This window comes from Eufriesea mexicana, unplaced genomic scaffold, assembly GCF_001483705.2.
Source record: "Eufriesea mexicana isolate 0111107269 unplaced genomic scaffold, ASM148370v2 scaffold76, whole genome shotgun sequence".
In the NCBI taxonomy this organism is placed as follows: Eukaryota; Metazoa; Arthropoda; class Insecta; order Hymenoptera; family Apidae; genus Eufriesea; species Eufriesea mexicana.
In genome coordinates, this window is record NW_016908289.1 from 2,825,401 (window position 1) to 2,844,542 (window position 19,142).

Here is a 19,142-nt window from a genome sequence, read left to right on the forward strand (position 1 = left end):
AGATTGAATAATCTATCTTTGTAAATAATAAAAAAAAAGGTTAAGGTACTGTAGAAATATAAACAAATTTTATCATAAATATGAAAAAATCAAAAAACATTGTAAAAGTAATGAACAAACAAAAAATACCATAAATATTAAGATGTTATATGGTGTTTCTCAGTTCTTTATTTGCTCACGTGTTACGCACCATAGATATTTCCTTGTTGTTTACTATGTGACAAACAGAATCGATCAAAACGAGAATGAGTGAGACAATGTATTAGCAGTGCTCTTGATCTAACATGCAACTAACGAATAAATTCGACGAATCATCACCCCAAAAAAGAAAAAATATGGGTCAATTTTAATCCTATATCTTCCCTAAACAATTAACGAAGATATTTTTTATTATTTTGCTAAAAAACGCTGTTAGTTAACAGTGAGATTATATCATGATTCTATAAAAAAGTGCCTCTCCTCTACTTATCTTAGTTTTTCTTCTAATTGCTATAGTTTAACATATTCGCATGTAAAGAGTTATTTTGAAGATAAAAGTTAATAATAAGTTTGTAGTTAAATTTTAAACCTCGTAATTAAATAAATTAAAATTAAAGATCATCAGTGTGAAATATTTATGAAGTTTTATCAAATTTTAAGAGGGTGTTGCGTATTGGTAATAATCATCTGGTGAATAATTAAAAAGTTCAAAGTCTAACTTGAATTTTTCATACAGTTTTTCTACCATATCTCTGTTTAACTGCCTGAAGTATATTTTTGATGCATTTGAATAACTACCACTGTGCCGCCATTTTGGTTTAATTACATCTTGGAGACGTAATTTATGGATCGCGTAAATCTGGTCCCTCCATAATGTTTCTACCTGTGGAACATAACAAATGTGATTAGATATAAAAAGAACAAGAGCAGTACAATAATAAAATATAATTTACTATTTATTTAATAGCAAATTCTTCAAATTCAAACTGACAACTGAAATAATAGTTTTACAATTACCTTTGCAATTATGTCGTAATCCACAATACAAGGTGTGCAGAATAAATAGTACGGCATCCAATGATCATCTCCGTAGTTTGCTAAATCGGTGTGTATCAAGTATTGCACGAACTCTTGGAAAAGAATGAAAGTGACAAACTTCGTCATTAACCCAGTGCTTGAGCAACGAATATATCGCGGTCGATAGCTTGTCGTGACTCACCACGGTACTTTTCAACAATCTTGCTACCGTATTTCCGATAAAAGTGAAGGGTCCCGTGTTCCCTTCCAGCTATAGAGTTTTCCAGCTTATCACGATACGCGCTTAGTAATCTCTCAAATGGGTGCCTTACCACCAGCAGTTTCTTCGTCGCCCTTAATGCCTGCATATGTTCTTGGTTTGAGTCTTTTCACAGTAATATTGATGTTGGGATAAATCGAAGGTTTTGAAGTGTTCTAATGAGTAACTATGAAGATTTTATGAGAACTTAATGTAAAGAAAGTGAGATAAGAGGATTTGTAAAGTGTCTTCTATGGAGGAACCAAAGGAATAAACTTCAATTAGTATCGTTGGGCCCATAGGTGATCACAACGGTTCATAGATTACAATATTATTAATAGTATTGATATTATTATTATTCTTAATACTATTAATACGGTAGTATCATTAATATCTAATATAATGAACGCATGTTGCAACAATATTATTTAGAAGTTAACTGAAAAAGTTCTCTGTGAACCAGTTTTTATATTTAACATGTGCCTTTAGTTTTACTTAATAGTGCATATAGAGGCTATCATTTATCTCATTCGTTACATTCCCGTTACTTTTAACGGAAAAGATAGTGAAAAGGAAGGGAACGATTTAGGTATTATTAGCTTCAAAGGTCAATGCTAATTACGAGTATTATATTATGGGGCTATATGTAATATCTATGATTTATATTCCTTTTTATAAATTATATTTTATCGCTTGTTTTTCGAGAATCACGCGGTATAGTATTAGTTGAAGTTTAACAGTATTAGGTATAGGTGTAGATACAAATACAAAGATCTAACGACGGATGCAGTTTTACCTCGTCTGCTTCAGGAAACTCGAGTTCCGGTATCGCCCTTCTGGCGATGGTCGATATCTGCTCCTTTCCACTATTCAGCTCCTCCTCGGCTACGTTCATTAGGAGACATAAATTGTAAATCCACGTTGTACTCCCGGCTTTGTAAATTGGACAGTATGATAGATCGCGTGATCTGCGTGGCAAATAATGTAGACAATTAACGTTGGTAATTGAATCGATTATTGTTGAAATAATCACAGTGAAAAACTGGATTCAAGAACTGTTTTCTCCAATACACTAGTAATACATAAAACAATTAAGAGATTATGTTTCTATGTATTCCTTGAAAATTGAACACCAATTACAATTTTAATACGTGTAATAGTTAAATTATATTGGTAAATAAGACAACTAGGGAAATATATTTTTATATATCGTGCTAAATATAATTTGTTTAACAGATTAGAAAGCTAATTTTTTAAATATGAAAGGAATACTTTATAATTTCATATATGTATTGTTATTATTTTGTTTTTAAGTATTTATTTTGATTGTTACTTTAAGATTTCTTAAAAATAAAAATGCACTAAAATAATAGTTATATAAATTATGTATTGTTTTATGTTTATAATTAGACGGACATTTGTTTGCGCGTTGTTACATATACATTATGATAAGTGTAATGACTTACTGTTGTAATTACCAATTATGCAAATTGACTTGAATAATTCATTTAACCAACCTGACAATATAGAAAACGCTATACTGTGGTGCTGGAGGATGTTTAAATGCAGAAGGTTTATCAGGTTGCTTGTATATGCCTAAATTATATTTTTCACATGTGTATTTTAAAGTTACTAGTCGCTTTGAATTTTTGTTTTCTGCTTCAATCTAAAATTCAAAATTTTGCTATTGTTTAACTTTTATATATAATTTCTTTATTATATATTTTATTAATTATGTCATTAAATTTGTTCAATTAGTGTATACACATACCATTAATTTTTTCAGGTCATTTAATTTTATTGCTTCATTTTCATTTCCAACAAGTAAGAATTTAACAACAAAAAACATTAATCCACAACCAATGATATATCTTAAAATTTGAAAAGTGATTCTTTTATGATTCCTAAACATGATGTACTTAATTTGTTAAAAAAATTACTATCGAAAGTGTAGATTTTTTAGATATGACAACAAAAAATTAAGTATTTTATTTTCTATTTAAATTTTTTATTACAAAAATTCTTTAAAAATAACATTAAAAAGTGTATGCAATTTTATCTTGAGGCATAATGAATGTTTAATTTGACATTGAAACTTGTTAAAAGAAAATTAGAAGTTATTCAGAGAAAATGATTAAACATATTATTTAACTAATTATTTAGTAAATGTACATGTAATAATACATTAAAACATAGTGAATTTAAAATAAAAATGGTTTTAAAAATGTACTCAAAATATATTTTATAAATTATTTAAGAAATATATACAGTTTTACATTTGAAACGAATATTTAAGAGAAGAACGAAGTAAATATTCGTTCTTCCTTCTAGCAAGACACTGACTGACCGGTTTCGTGTTGCGTTCTGACAGTGATGGATCTAGTGTGTTCTATACCTGTAGCAAAAATCTTTCCGTTAAAGTAAAACATTTTACATTCAAATTTCTCAAGCTAATCAAATTCTATTACATGTTTTATGAAAATGTTAAAAAAAATATTTTCTTGATAATGACATAATTCGAACAGAGTTCTTGAGTCGTTAGAACAAATCTTTTTCAACAAGATATAAATCAAATGTGCTTGTAATAAGGAAAAGTTTACGTCACCATAATGAACGTTTGTTTGCATTATCAACAAGATTAAACTTATCTGGTGTTATCAAGTAAATTCGTTCCTGGAGTTAAGTTGAAGGTATTTCAGCACGGAAACTCGAAGACTCTGATGCATACTAATTCAGATAACTCCGATGTTTCGATAAATGGATAAAAATGTATTCTTGTACTAAAACATTAATTGTATAATGTTTAAAACTGTACAAAAATTTTATTGGTAAAAACTAAATTGTAAAGAGCTATTTAATTGAAATGAATTAAAAACTTTGAATGTTTTAGTTTAACTTATTTTAATTTTTTAAACTTTCTTATATTTTAATCTACTTTGCAAAATTTGTTTATTTTTTATAATAAAAAAAATCTGTATTTTAAAGTTGTAAATATAATTTGTAAATTAAAAGTACTTCAATATGTGTTTGTATGTATGTATCACATGTATATGTATATAAATATTTTTTTAAATAATAATAAATATAAATTATATATATACATTAATATTTGTGCATGTTTATAATCTTTATATAAAAATTAAAAAATTCTAATTTTATAACTTTATGATAGTATAACATTATAAATTATTTCTATGATAATATGTAATTAGATAATTTCTTAATGTCAATAATTTAGAAATATATATACCCTTACCAGAAGAAGCAGTGTAATTTTAGGTGATTATCGGTGTTGTGGAAAAATGTTAAGTTCCTTATGACCGTGAAAGTATCTTCCTTTCATTCAGCGGAAGTTCAAGGTCGCTATATGCCTTTCCATGAATGTCACTGTTCGTACCGTATAATAAGAACTAAAAATCGTTTAATATCGATCCCATATGTCGAGTAACACAAGATAAAAGAAGTAATGTTCATTTTCACACAGGAATTAATGATTTATCTGACATTTGACATAATCTATTTCTTTAAAAGAAATTACTTCTACCTTAGTTTTCCAGACGAGCATAATTTCTTGCTATATTTGTGAGAATATCGAAATGATGTAAGTTTTCTTTATTAAACAACATGCAATTTATTAGTCGAAACATGACTGGAATTTCTAAAAAAAGAAAATATTTGTTGATATTCAAAACAGAGTATTATTTTTAATTTCATTTGAGGTTAGGAAAATTCAAGTTATATATCTCATGTGATTTCCTCCAAATGCATATATAAAATATAACGAACCATACATGTATGTCATCCAGTGTTGTATTTTTTGCATTTTAAAGCACTTATTTCGTATAATACATATAGCATAACCATTGCTTTCATTCGAAAGCAGTATACATCAGCTATGATGTTTTAATTGTTCTTTATCGTCTTTCTTTTTGTGGAATTTCTCCAGCACCCTAACCTCCATAAAGAACCATAGCATATTACACGATTAGATAGATTAATCGCACTTCCAGCAGGTATTTCCCTCTGGACAATGTTCCTATCTTCATGGCAGTGAAGCACTATGTGAATTATGCATGCTGTTTCGTTTTCCTGCCGCTGGACGTCATTGAAATAGTCCTGTGTGATGGGGGTGCTAGTATGAATATTTCACGGATGAAAAACGAGAGATATTTCCTTGCGCGCATTATTATGCGCAGCGAAGGAAAACGTGACTCGTGAGTAACAAGAAAATAATTAGGAACGTTGTTGCGTGCAACTTGTCGGTCCAGTAAAGTTTCATTTCTATGTGTATGCAAATTTAGTTGTAATTTTCGAATTTTACATTGGATGACATTTTATGAGAAATTTTTAAATTCTTCATGGTATTCATATGTTACTTCGTTTCAATACAATCAAGATAAATTTTAAATTTACTATTTCACAAAAGAATACAAAGATTTCGTGTTTCAAGTTCAAGAAAAGTGCACGTTCAAGAGATAAATATTTACTTTAAAAGCTACTAATTTAGTCGAGAATAAAATAACATTCATGGTAATTGGTAAGAAAGTGGCACTTATCATGGTAATTAATTGTTCCAGCTAATCTCAGTGGATAACGTTATATCATTTCTGACTCAACATATAATATAGATTGTCAATATTTCTATATCATCCGGATTATAGCATCTCACGCGATACATAGTATTGCAGATTCCTGCAGGTTCAATGGAATTATGAAAGATCGATAATATTGATTACTTCCGTGTAAACAGAGCCGAATCGAAAAGTGAATGCAGATGTTACTAGTGCATTGCATTCAAGCTTGCTGCAACGATCGATAATGTTCACTCGACGACTGCTTATTCTTGACCAACGATATTACGTATAAATAATATTTATGATTTTGAAAATTTAATATATACACATGTACCTAACTAAGGTCTTTTTAATTCTATCTATAAATAATAGCTTATACATTGATCATATTTTGCACATACGCCTAGACGTTTTGTATCCTTTATTTTATTATATCAAACTCGTGATGTCAATCCGTCGATAAGTTAAGACAAAAATTGTCTGCACTATAGTATTTGGAGGAACACTAGATGGAGTATGCAGTACATTGTTAGAAATCTTAAGAACAATGAGTTAAACTGTATATGTTTAAGTTTATGCTAGGTTTAATTTACTTCTCCTGCATTGAAAATGTGCATTTTACATATTTCCATAAATTTTTAAACGTTGTTTAATTAGAAAGTATTACGTTTGTTAATTAATTGTGCGTAATTAACTTAATTTGTAAGTAATTTATTATTAACTTACCTAATCTATGCTTTCTGACTAAGTGATTTGTGATAGTCACAACCTCTAGATTCTTTTACTTTTAAGCTTTCCAAATATGTACCATATGCCATTGTTGGTTGTTGTTTCAAATACTACTGCCACTATGTTGCTCAAGTGCTACAAATTAAAGTAGATACAAATCTACAGTCAAGATGTCTACAAAATACATACCAAAATAAAATTAAAGCACTTTTTCATGTAACAGATGATACTTTAAGAAGAGCATTACAAATATTAAAATACATGTATGTAAATAATGTAAACGTCAAAAGATATGGTTTCTGAAGGTAAATTGGAATATTTCTATAAAATTATTTTCATTGATTTTATATTCTTTATTCATTATTGTATTATATTCCATATATTACAAAAGGACCTGTACAAGTTTATAATCGTGAAAAGATTCAACAAACACAAAAGATTATCATGAAAAAGAAAACAAAGCAAAGATAGAAAATGTAATTTAATTGAATTATATAAAATTAAAAATCATTTTAGGATGATTGGCGAGCTCGTGTCAGAGGTTTAGAGAGAGTAGCGTCTGCTTTACGAACGTCTTCTGCTCTGATCGCGATAGAACCGCGATTAGGATCTCTTTTGCATGCAGCGTTGGGCTGTGAAAGGAGCTGTCGTGTAGCTGCTGCGGGCTTGGCCGTGGCAAAGGTAACTCGCAAATCTGCTCCCTTAAATCAATCTAATTGCTTTACTCATTGTTATGTATTACTTTGTTGTTTAACATATTATTACACACTGAAGAATACCTGTTCATTTAATTGTTAATTTTATAACATGTAATTAATATATACATTTCTTTTTCCTTTATGTGGTACTATTTATATAGTATAAAATTTCTATTTTTATGAAAACTATGTTATTAAAGATAATAACGTTATAACATTACAGCTTGAAATTTTTCTCAGGTGCAGATCTAAATTGTTGACAAATTTTTAAATCGATACAACTTAAAATATCACCCGGGTCACGAGAAAATACATGTTTCACGGATTACTCGTTATTTTGTTGGCCACGTAAATGTAGGGTACAGTTTAATAATATTTTTAAAAAAGCATCACCAAATTTCACGAGATCTGTTTTAAAAATACAAAATGACGTTAGTAGAATACCAAACATTAATAGGATAAAAGAAATACAACAAACTTTCGCGACTGCTGAAAGTTGAACTGGCTTATAAATATGAAGTTTTACGTAAATTAAACTACAAAGTTCTCACATGCAAGTAACTAGATTCGCAGACATTTTTCATAAAGTATCACGTTAGGACTGAAGGATTTTAATAAAATTCCAATAAATTCCGTGCCTTATGGAGATATGTCACGAAATAAGAGCATTCTGTTGAGGTCTATATTTTTTCGACATTTTACGTTAGAAAAAATTTTTAATCACTTTCTGGTACTAGGTAGTAGTAGCTGGAGTAAGCGAGGAGGCTTTGAAGAAACGTTTACCACAGTTGGCATGGGGTTTAGCGAGACATGGTGGCCCTAGTGCGGCTCAATTAGCCAGGATTACGATGCTGAGACTTAGACCCGCTCTTCTTCTAGAACAACTTCTGCAACCGCAATGTTTAGGTGCGAGAAACGCAAAGGTAATTTTTTCAGGCAATTTTTAATCTAATTTTTATCAAAATTTAGTTGGATTTTTTCGAGTTATTACCATTTTTTTCTTTTTCTTCTTCTTATTATATTAGTAATAAACTACAAAGAAAGAAGTATTAAAGAAAATACATTATAAATTTGTTTAAATATCAGATTTCAGTATTTATGAATTTTCTAAATATTTAGATAATATAATAATGATAATATAAAGTTTCTAAAATCTAATTACTTTCAATTAATTTGAATAAAAAATTTTGTATTCATTTGTAATATTACAGACCAGGGAAAATACTTTACAGTTGTTAATTTTCTCGCTGGTAACGTTTCCAAGTACAGAATTCAAAGTGGAAACTGTGGCTAACAAAGTGGTTAAAATGTTGAGAGATAAACGACGCAGGGTACGACAAGCAGCGCTTGATACTTTGGCTGTATTAGCTCAGATCTATGAATCTCAGGTATTTTCTTACCTCTATAAGAAAATTGTATAATAGATTGTGATAGATTATGATAAATGAATCATGGGTGTGGATATACATATTTAGTAAGAATTCCACAACTTTTAAACAATAAAAAATATTCTTATTATTATGGAATTAATATATGATTATTAACTATATATTTAGGAAGTATTAGCAGCAGGAAAACGCGCGTCAGAAGATCATCTTGATGGAGAAGCGATGATGTCTGCCATCAGAGCTCGTCTCTCACGAAAGTCTTTGCCTTTGGTCTCCGCAGATGGTCTTGTGATGTACGGTTTGCAAATCTCACCTACTGTGCAAATAGCTAGAGGTAATTTATGATTATTTATCATTACTTTTAACTCATCTTATTTCTTCATTGTTTGGTTCCTAAAAATTATTCCTTTTTCCATACGATTAGTAGCTGAGATTGGTACCTATTCTTTATTATTACATAATAATTTTGCCAAATTATAAATGATTAATTTTGTTATTAGTAGAAATTATGCAAAATCATTTCATTTATGTACATTGGATGTTACATACAATATTTAATCACATTTACGTAGGTCCTGATGTCGATTGGATCGTGGCCGGAAGTGGTTCAATTTCTCCCGGCATCGGACGTAACAAAAGCCAAGTCATAGCAACGAGATCAGAAAAGGAAAAAGTTGCAAGGTAATTTCCTCAATCAAATGAATATAAAATTAATATCCTTTATGTTTCATTTATGGTTTTCGTAAAAAGTTTGTTCGCATTTAATTTTTTAGAATACTTATGTATCATAATGGATATTAGTCCTTTTCTAATAATATTGAAAATCATTAAATATTACTTAACTAATGAAAAATTTTACACTTTTCAGAAATGAAAATGCAAATTGTCGAGAAAATCTATGGGGCGAAAGACCAAATTTCGTTGCACTTGGCGTTGGTATGCGTTCCAAATCCGAACAACCGATAGTATGGCAAATAGTTCCAACACAAAATGAGGTAAGACTTTAACATAAATAGTAACTAATTTTGTAGTAAATGATTATAAGAAATTTATAATTATATTAATTTTATTTATATAAATAGGATATACTTTTTTATGAAAAAAAATTAAATTATTCTAATTAGCTTAGTCATGTTTATTATATGCATATGTAAGAATTGTATCGAGTGCAATTATTAACAAATTACAATAAGCTTATTAATAAAACATAAACCTAAAATTGCTTTATGCTCATGCTGACATTTATTCGCGTGTTCGGAAGTTAACTCCGTTTGCAAAATATAATCACATTAAATCAGCAGCGATAAGTTGCAAATCATGACTTTACTTTGGAATTGCACTTGCACGAATTTAAATTGTGGTGTATAAATAATATATCCTTTTACCATTTTATACCTTTTACCTTTGCATTAAATGACCTACTAGCAAATAAACGAAATATTTTTGTTACACGTCTATACATAAACCATAATTTGCAATATTTATATTACCAATTAATTGTTTTGTATTGCCTGTGGATGAATTCAAGTCAGTATATTGAAAATATATTCGTCTTGCTTTTTATTAGTTTATCAAGTAAACAGATATGAGAAAATTCTTTCGTAGCAATGGTTTATTTTTAATTTCGCGTAGAAGACGTTTATAGAACTACGATAAATGATTCAAGTGATAATCAATTGAAATTATGTCCCCTTTTGATATCACTCATTTGTTACAGATATTTCAGGTTAGTATGTTAATGTTGTTAATTAAAAGTTATGAACAAATTTAGACCTTTATAATGATAATACTAATCGCAATAGTATAATAAATTATTTGTATGATGTACATGATTTATTTTGTTATATATTATATTTATCTTTTATAATAATGTATAATTTTCTTATAACAGTAACGAATTATTAAATATCATAATTTTATTGAAGTGTATATAAATATATTGTATATACATATGTTTTTCTAGAATATACAATGCGAAGATGAACTGAATTTGCAACATAACCCAAACACAGGTATTCGTAATGGTAAGTGCAATATCTTTTAATTAAATAATCTGTAATGGTGTATACTGAACGCTTTTCTTACGTTTCAGGTGAAACTTTCAATTCAGAATTAAGGTCTCGAAGTCAAACAAAAATTCTGGGAACTGCTAGGGAAAGTGCAACTTATCGTAACGTTATTGACAATAATTTTGAGAGGAGGGTAAATTTCTGTAAAACTGTAATTGATGTATAACTGTAATTATAAAATTATAACAAAATATTAATTAAGTATATCTATCTTAGGAAAATAACAATAAAACAGAATCTAGAATTCCTGTACTCTATCCTCGCGACTATATACCAAAATCCACTGGGCATAGTTTCCTAATGGATAAATCTTCTAATTCAGAGATAATAAATGTTAATGTAAAGAGAAGATTAAGGGACACCACAGAGAACTCTGGAGAACGCGGCAGTACCCAACAAGACAACGTTAGGTATTATATTTTAATTATTGAGATTTACCTATCCATTCGAAGCTGATTTTATACAGGATAAACCGAAATAAAAATGAAGTACTTTATAATCAACATTGTTATTAATCAATATTATTATAATCAACATCAAAATGTGTGCATATCTATACTATAGCTTTGAATAGGTTATACTTTAGATAAAGAAATGAAATTCAAAACAATTATAAATGGTTAATAGAAGTTGTGGAACAATGTATCACCAAAGAAGAAGAAATCATCAAGAAAATAGTACGAGTATGCATTACGACAACTATCGGTTGATGAAGAATAATGCAGAAATAGATTCAAATGTACGTTCCTTTATTACATAGTATTCGAAGAAATATTAGTTACAAGTTATTTAACAATTATATTAAAATATTGATCTCATAAATGATTAAATAATAATTAAGTATAATTTAGAACTATAAAATAATTAAAAACTTTATTTATATTGCAGTATATGGAAGAAAACACAAATAAAAAATTTTCTGACAGTAGTATCAGGGCTTATCAAAAGTTTATGGAAAGAGATCGATATTCCAGGAAATCTGATGTCAAATCTAAATATACTCGTTCAAGTTCTATAGAAAGCCATCAAACAGCATTGCCAAGAAATATTAATCAACAGACATTTGTTATGCATAATATGTAAGTATAATATTTTTCGAATAGTATTAAATGGAGTATTTGAATTTACCCTAATTACATGCAAATTTATATTAATGAAAACTTAAATACTTCTTTTTTATTTTCTAGATACAATGCGCCGCCACATCGAGAAGGACGTTTTGTGGATGAAAATTCTTTTCAACCTTTGCAAACATCTTCCTCGTCAGCGTATACATATAATAAAATTGATTTTAATCGAACTGAAAATAACGATAAAAGTATGTCACGGGTAAGTATTAGAATTGGTATCGATATATTTAGTTATAAAATATGTATGAAATATTAGTGAATATTACAGGTAAGATCTCATCGTAAAACGAAAGATGTAGCTGCTCAAAAAATCAATGATGTTGAATTAATATCATCAGACGCTCAGACTAGTGAATATCTTCCTGCAATATATACTGAAACCCCGTATAGAAGAAGATTACGTTCTCTGTCTCCATCCCAATTATACCATCGTCAACAATTTGTAATAACAGCTTCTAATGAAGTTCATGCATTGTCCATGTATGATATGTAAGTAATACTTTTACTAATTTTTCTTTTTTAAACATATCTTGTACGTTTCAAATCGATATTCGTTGCAAAATCTTGATAATAAATTCTTGATAATAAAAGGAGTATCTATTCTATTAAGTGATGATAGTCGTAGGTTAATCGAAAGTAATTGTGGACAACTACAGCTAATCATAGCTAACCGCGAAGAATTGTGCGTAAACGCTTGTAACTGTGGTCAACCACAAGTAGTCCAAGTTTATCATTAGTAAGACCAACCGCAGACAGTTGTGGTTAACCACTTTTAATCGAAATAGGCAGTAATAGTTATAATTAGGTACAATTAATCAGATAATCATTGAAGATAATCATGAACAATTTCAGATCACTAGGTAGCTGTAAATAATGAGATAATTAGATAATAATTACATATATAATTATGTTCCCTAGTAGATTTGTAGCTATTTCTGCATAGTTAGGACTAATTACAGTTATTTAGGAGTTATATTAAGTAATAGTAATACTAATTTTATTAATTTTATTAATTTATTTTATTAATTTAAGTAATACAAATTTTATTAAATATAAGCTCAAATTATTAAATTCTAATGTTTAAGAACAATTTATTATAACATTTGCATTTTAAATATAAAATGAACTTTTGATACTAGTAGATGAACAGTGAATAATACCAGCAATAAAAAATAATTAGTGATATATGGAATTGATATAAACATTAAGTATTACATTCTAATAGATTTATTATAGATTCAATGAATAGTAATCATTCATTAAATAACAATCTTTGCATCTCAAATGAATATAAAGTCATTAAGATTGTAATCTTCACAATAGGACAAACTTCTACTAAACCTATCAGATCACAATTGTTTTAGTATTGATTATTTTGTATACTCGGCGCTTTTTTTCTTTATCTATACCATTATTAAAAGAAAGAATAGATAGTAATCATACAAAGTAAACTCGATAATCTGACTATAATGTCTCTGCAGATTTTGCCGTACCTCGGTTTACGATGCAATGTCATGGTGATGTTATCGGTGACCTCATATTTTCGACGATTTTCTAGTCACTTTCTTTGCTATTGCTCCCTGAGAAAATTACCATTCCTATACACTTATGCATGTCAACGTCCAATTGGTATTGTATCACTAGGAGTATTGTGCAACTTTTATAACTTTTTAACTGTACTTCTAGGAAGGCAACAAATACAGAGTTTCCGCAATTTTACAATCTAACTTCACAATATAGCATCAAAGTCTTAATACTATTTCTAAGAACGCGACAAATGACTTTTCAAGAGCAGAGTTTACATGGGCATTGAATTGGTGGTATCAGAATGAATCTATTCTATTTACTTGATCGATTTCATTTCATATTAAATTAAGCATGACTCAGAACTTTATTTTTATGACGCTATCTAGATTTTCTAGGTCAGTTATATTTGACTGAAAAGAAAAGATTACAAATTTTCAGAGTGGCGACATTCACAAACAACATTTTGATAAAAAATTTGTAATTTTTTAAAATTATTTGAGTGCGTAGAAAATTAGAAAATTTTAATTTTGAAAATTGATGACAATTTTAATCATTACGCCAATCGAATAATATCTATTATTTAATAAGTAATGATATATAGAAAAATACATTCTTCATCTCGTTTCTGCATAATCGTTTTACGAACATTCAATGAAGGTAAAATTACGATATATTTTGATTTAAATAACTCATAGGTAATGTTATCTACAGAGTAATTTAAACTCGTTAAGTAGAAATTTCCATAAATCATATTGCAATTTGGGTCTCTGATAACTGATAAGTTGAAAATATATTCACGTAGAAAGTGTTATACTGTTAGATTCAACAGATTAGCGTATACTACTGAATAATATAGATTTAATAGAATCATAATTTAAATTCTGAATAAAGTTTGTTACATGTTTGTACATTATGCAAATATTATCCTACATACTTAGTACTGTTGGACATAACTATAACATAATTATGAAATTAAAATTTATTAAAATAGTATTCTACGTAATATCAAATAATAATCGTCGTTTCTAAATGAAGAAATAATTATTAGAAAATTAAAATTACGAATCTCCGAATTAAACATTTTAGATCAATTAATCAATCAAACAAAACATTTTTGTATATGTTGATTCTTTTACCTTAACTAATAATAAAGATCATAATTAACACAAAATTTTTTATTTTCGTAATTAAAAAATTAATAAAATTATAAAAATAAAGAATAAAGTAAAAATACACAAGTAATACAAATAAAAGAGTTCAAAATTAGTAAATAATATATAAAAATAAGAATATATATCATAAATATGAAACAAGTAAAAATTAATTAAAATAGATACGTAAAAATTTGGCAAACAAAACCCAAAAATAATTAAAAAATAAACTATTAAATGTAATTAAGTAAAAAGACTAAATATACACGCTACATACAAAATAAACATTATTTAACAGAATAATTATTAATTGTAACATATAATACATTAACTTATTCATAAAACAACTAAATTATTGATAAATTAAGTTTATTCGATACCGAATTGAAAAAGTGAAAAAATAAGCAACAATATATCAGTGCTATAGAACACATACATATAAAGCTTTAGTCTATGGTAAGAGTTTTATCAAAAATTTATACAAGTTTACGATGAAGGAAATGTTGAATTATATAAGTTATAAATTCATGTACCATTTACCTGCTCCATTAATAATTCATTTACGTAATTGATATGATCTTAAATACTAAAACAAAAGACTGGAATAAAAGAATAAAAAAAGAGCAGTTATAAGAATATTTGATTTATAAGTTGCTTGATAATAATGAAACTAATAAAACAAAAAGAACAGTCAGAATTTATGATACCTGCTCATTTTTGCTTATAACGTCAAGTTTCCAGTCCGATGTCCAAGAGGGCTGAGGGGGGTTGGTCAGTGTATATCCATTCAATGTGGTGTCGTGGGGTTACAAGCGACGCAAGGAACTGACGGGGGGTTCGCGGCAAAGAGAGGGGGTAGCGGTCAGCGTCAGGACAGCCGACGTTTACGTGAGCACAGTCGTGCGTGCGTCGTTATTTGTCGCGTCGTTACATTTACGCTTCGCCCCCTCTTACAACTTTTTTCATTTTACAAAGAATTAGAAAATCGATTGACCAAGTGCGTAAAATTTTTTATCTTAATCCATTTACTAAAGTGCTTCAAAATCATTCAAAAATTAATTCTATGTAATTACGTGCTTAAGTGTGGTTTATCTTTAGCCTAATGTTTAATTGCGAACTTATATTATGATGATCGACCGATACGTGCGGCGATTATGGCGGTTTTAGATCTTCGAGTTCTATTTTATACTTTGTTTTTCTCTGACCATTTTTCAATTTTTGAAAAGATTTGTAGAATGACGATTGATATAAATAGAAGAAAATTTCCTAAAATGAAATATGAAGAATATTATCTTTCATAAATAACGCAATGAAATATGGTAATGGTAAAAATCTAGAAAAATTGAATTTGCTTCTTTATATTAAAAATTGAAAGTAAAACTATAATGGCTTTAAAAACACATTTCTGCAATATGCATTGATGCAAAAAATATTTGACCTAGGCCAGTTTTATAATAATTATAACATATATTTTCATTCATTTTGTGAAAATTATCGATCTTAAATTAAAAAAATTTCTACTATTCGTTTTATTCAATTTTATATCTATATAGACCATCAGATATAGTGCCTTTCATAACAGGTTGTTAATCGATCAATCGTGAACTTTAGAAAGATAAATGAAACAGAAATTCCAGAACATCGAGCTAGAAATTTAAATTGTATGTCGTGTAAACAAATAGTTCGAATCTTTTGTGTTAATTTTGTCAATTATGAATAAAATTTACATAATTTCTATAAAAGAAATTATTTTCTTATCATTATTTTCTGTGTTTCTTTTTGAGACGTAGATACAGACAAATATTATACATCGATTAGATTACATCGATTTAATATAATTTATAATTCATTTATGATACTATATTCATAGGAGATCAATAATATAATCTGTAAATACTTCTCAGTTCATAAATAAATTAGGAATCTTAGCTTAAAAATAATATTTCCACTTTCATAAGAATTTTTTAATAATTTGTAAACAGATAAAAATGATACTGTAATTGCAACAGTACTGTATAGCAATAGCATAATTTAAATTCATACATTAGTATAATACAGTAGAAAAAGCTGAAAAAATAATTACAAAATACAAACAAGAAAATTCGATTTCTAGAAAAGATTTAAAAAAGGTTATACATAATTATACAAATTATACGATAATTAAAAAAGTTTTTCTACCGTCACAAAATTTTAAACATTTGTGTAACACTAATCACTGTGTAAAATTAAAAAAAGAATGAAACATTATGCAAATTTTTTAATATTAGAAAGCTAACCTAAATTCCTACGATATTTTCCTATATAATCACATACCAAAAGTATATACGTTCGGTAAACTGTGTATAACCTAAAGCAATATAAGTGAATCTGTGAAAAATGAAGAATAAGATGAGCCTTGTGAAAATAGTGATATGGAAGGAATAACATCAATACACTGTGTGAACTGTACTATTAACATGACAAGGACTATTGATTGCAATCGATCGAAATGATTTTTAAGTACTGCACTTGGCCGGAAGAGGGCAAAGAAGCGGACAAGACTATAGCCTTGAAAAATGGAGAGCCAAATTCGATTGAAAAGGATCAGAATTACAACGAAGAACTTATTAATCCGCGCAGAAAGGAGTATAAAATTGCAAATACTGTTCTTCGTTACTGCCCCTGTGCTTTTCGGTGTAGGCAACCAGTGGATGTCGCAAGGGAAGAGGAAGATTCTATTTCGACCATTATCACCACTGTTAATACCACACCTGTGATTCCTTTAAGGTTGAATCCAAGCAGTGATACGATGTATGTTTCCAAATTTTGTGATATTTAAAATAATTGAAAATTTTTAATTCAACATATCAACTGATAAAATTATGCGACGAATGTCCACTTCAGACTATAACATAACCTGAAATATATAGTTTAAATATTAAAATATGAAAAATAATTTTAAATAGTTTAAACTTTTATATTCGAAACTTTATATTATTTCAGACTTCTAAATATGTTTAGAATAATTGTTTAAATCTAATTAAATATAACCATAAATAATTTTTTAATGCCTGGAATGTGTGAATTAATTTTAAAATTCGAAATATAATTGGAACTAATCTGAATTCGAAAGTTTGAAATGCAAAATGTTTCAAAATTACAGCTGAATTAAGTACGAAAGAAAAAAATTTGATATAACAAATATATCTTATTTTATTCATCGATAATAAAAAGTAAAAAATTCAAATTTTAGGGACTTGTTAAAGAGCAACCCGTTATACACCAATGGTTTTCGCAGAAGCTCAGTGAGGCTTTGAATTTTTAATCATGTTTTAAAATTTTAAAACATCATGATATAATGCAGATTAACAATAATTTGAATAAACAGATTTGAAATTGAAATTGTAGTATGTATAAATTTTGAAAACGGTAATAATATTTGGTATGTTTCTGTTTTATATTCTTATTTTTTTCCATTATGTTATCATCATATTTTTACCCATGTTTAACAAAGTATTAAATATTTTTTACAGTTATGAGATTATTTCCATAATTTTTTGGTTAAATACTACACACTAACATCTTTGATAAAAATAGTACAAGAAATAATAATACATATACTCAATAGTATTACATTATATCTTTTTATATTTCAAAATTACTAAATTATTTGTATGAATTATCATTGTGCAAATATTTGTATAAATATTTATCGTTGTAATCATTGTCAATTAATATATAATTCAGTTATCAAAATACATTATCAAACATGCACATATTTGTTATGAAACGGAAAAAAACTATTATATGTATAATCGGTTTTTTCTTTTTTTTGCTTTATAATAGTAAAACTTTTCATATAAACTATCGTGTAAAATTAAATAAAATTGTATGTCCCTTTCGTAAACAATACGAGCAGTTATCTGCAGTTTGCATTCTTGATATCCATTAAGATAATATTTTATACAAAAATTTGTTAGTATATTGTGGAAAGTATGTAATGTAAATTGTAAATATAACATAGAGATAATCTATACAATTTTTCTTTTATGTTCTCATTTTATGAAGAAGCAAGCAAGAGATTGTATATTTATTTCAATCTTTATTGAAATTTGTATTATTGAAATTTTTGTTCCAGAGACAAAGCAGTGAACGAAGAAGAGTATAATGAAAAAAATAAACATCATTTTCTACCAGACGATAATTTCGGAGAGAAAACAGATGCGATTGAAGCACAATATGAAGGTATTTATAAATAATTAATTAAGTTATAAATAATTTTGTCACAGCTTTTTAAAATATTTATTTCGATAATTACTTGATTTACACTACAAACTCTGTAATATATTAAAATTGGAACTGCAAAGATATAAAATGATTAATTCCAATGTCTCGTTAAATAATTTTTTACCGAACGTTATCTTCTAAAATTTAATACCAATATAATTAAATTTCTCTCCTTCTTTTATTATTCTTTTTAAATACAATAACTGTAAATTTCTTGCCAAAGAAATTCGTATTTTACAATAACTTTCAAAGTCTCAGAGAGAGAAAAATTTAGCTTTTTAAGTAAATAAAGAAGAAAAAGAAATGAAGAAATTTGCAAAAAAGAAAAGTATTGAAATACTGAAAAGAAAGATAA

At 27.6% G+C, this 19,142-nt stretch overlaps 1 protein-coding gene across 1 annotated transcript in view; it reads left to right on the forward strand.

Moving 5' to 3' along the window:
- Positions 1–19,142, forward strand: part of LOC108555093 (uncharacterized) — a 33,177-nt gene that overhangs the window by 9,657 nt on the left and 4,378 nt on the right. The window contains 14 exon segments of the mRNA XM_017910605.1: positions 7,075–7,239; positions 7,994–8,179; positions 8,468–8,644; positions 8,813–8,978; positions 9,217–9,325; positions 9,513–9,639; positions 10,608–10,668; positions 10,737–10,846; positions 10,930–11,123; positions 11,341–11,452; positions 11,602–11,792; positions 11,901–12,042; positions 12,112–12,332; positions 18,639–18,745. Coding sequence (XP_017766094.1) covers positions 7,075–7,239; positions 7,994–8,179; positions 8,468–8,644; positions 8,813–8,978; positions 9,217–9,325; positions 9,513–9,639; positions 10,608–10,668; positions 10,737–10,846; positions 10,930–11,123; positions 11,341–11,452; positions 11,602–11,792; positions 11,901–12,042; positions 12,112–12,332; positions 18,639–18,745 — 2,068 coding nt within the window.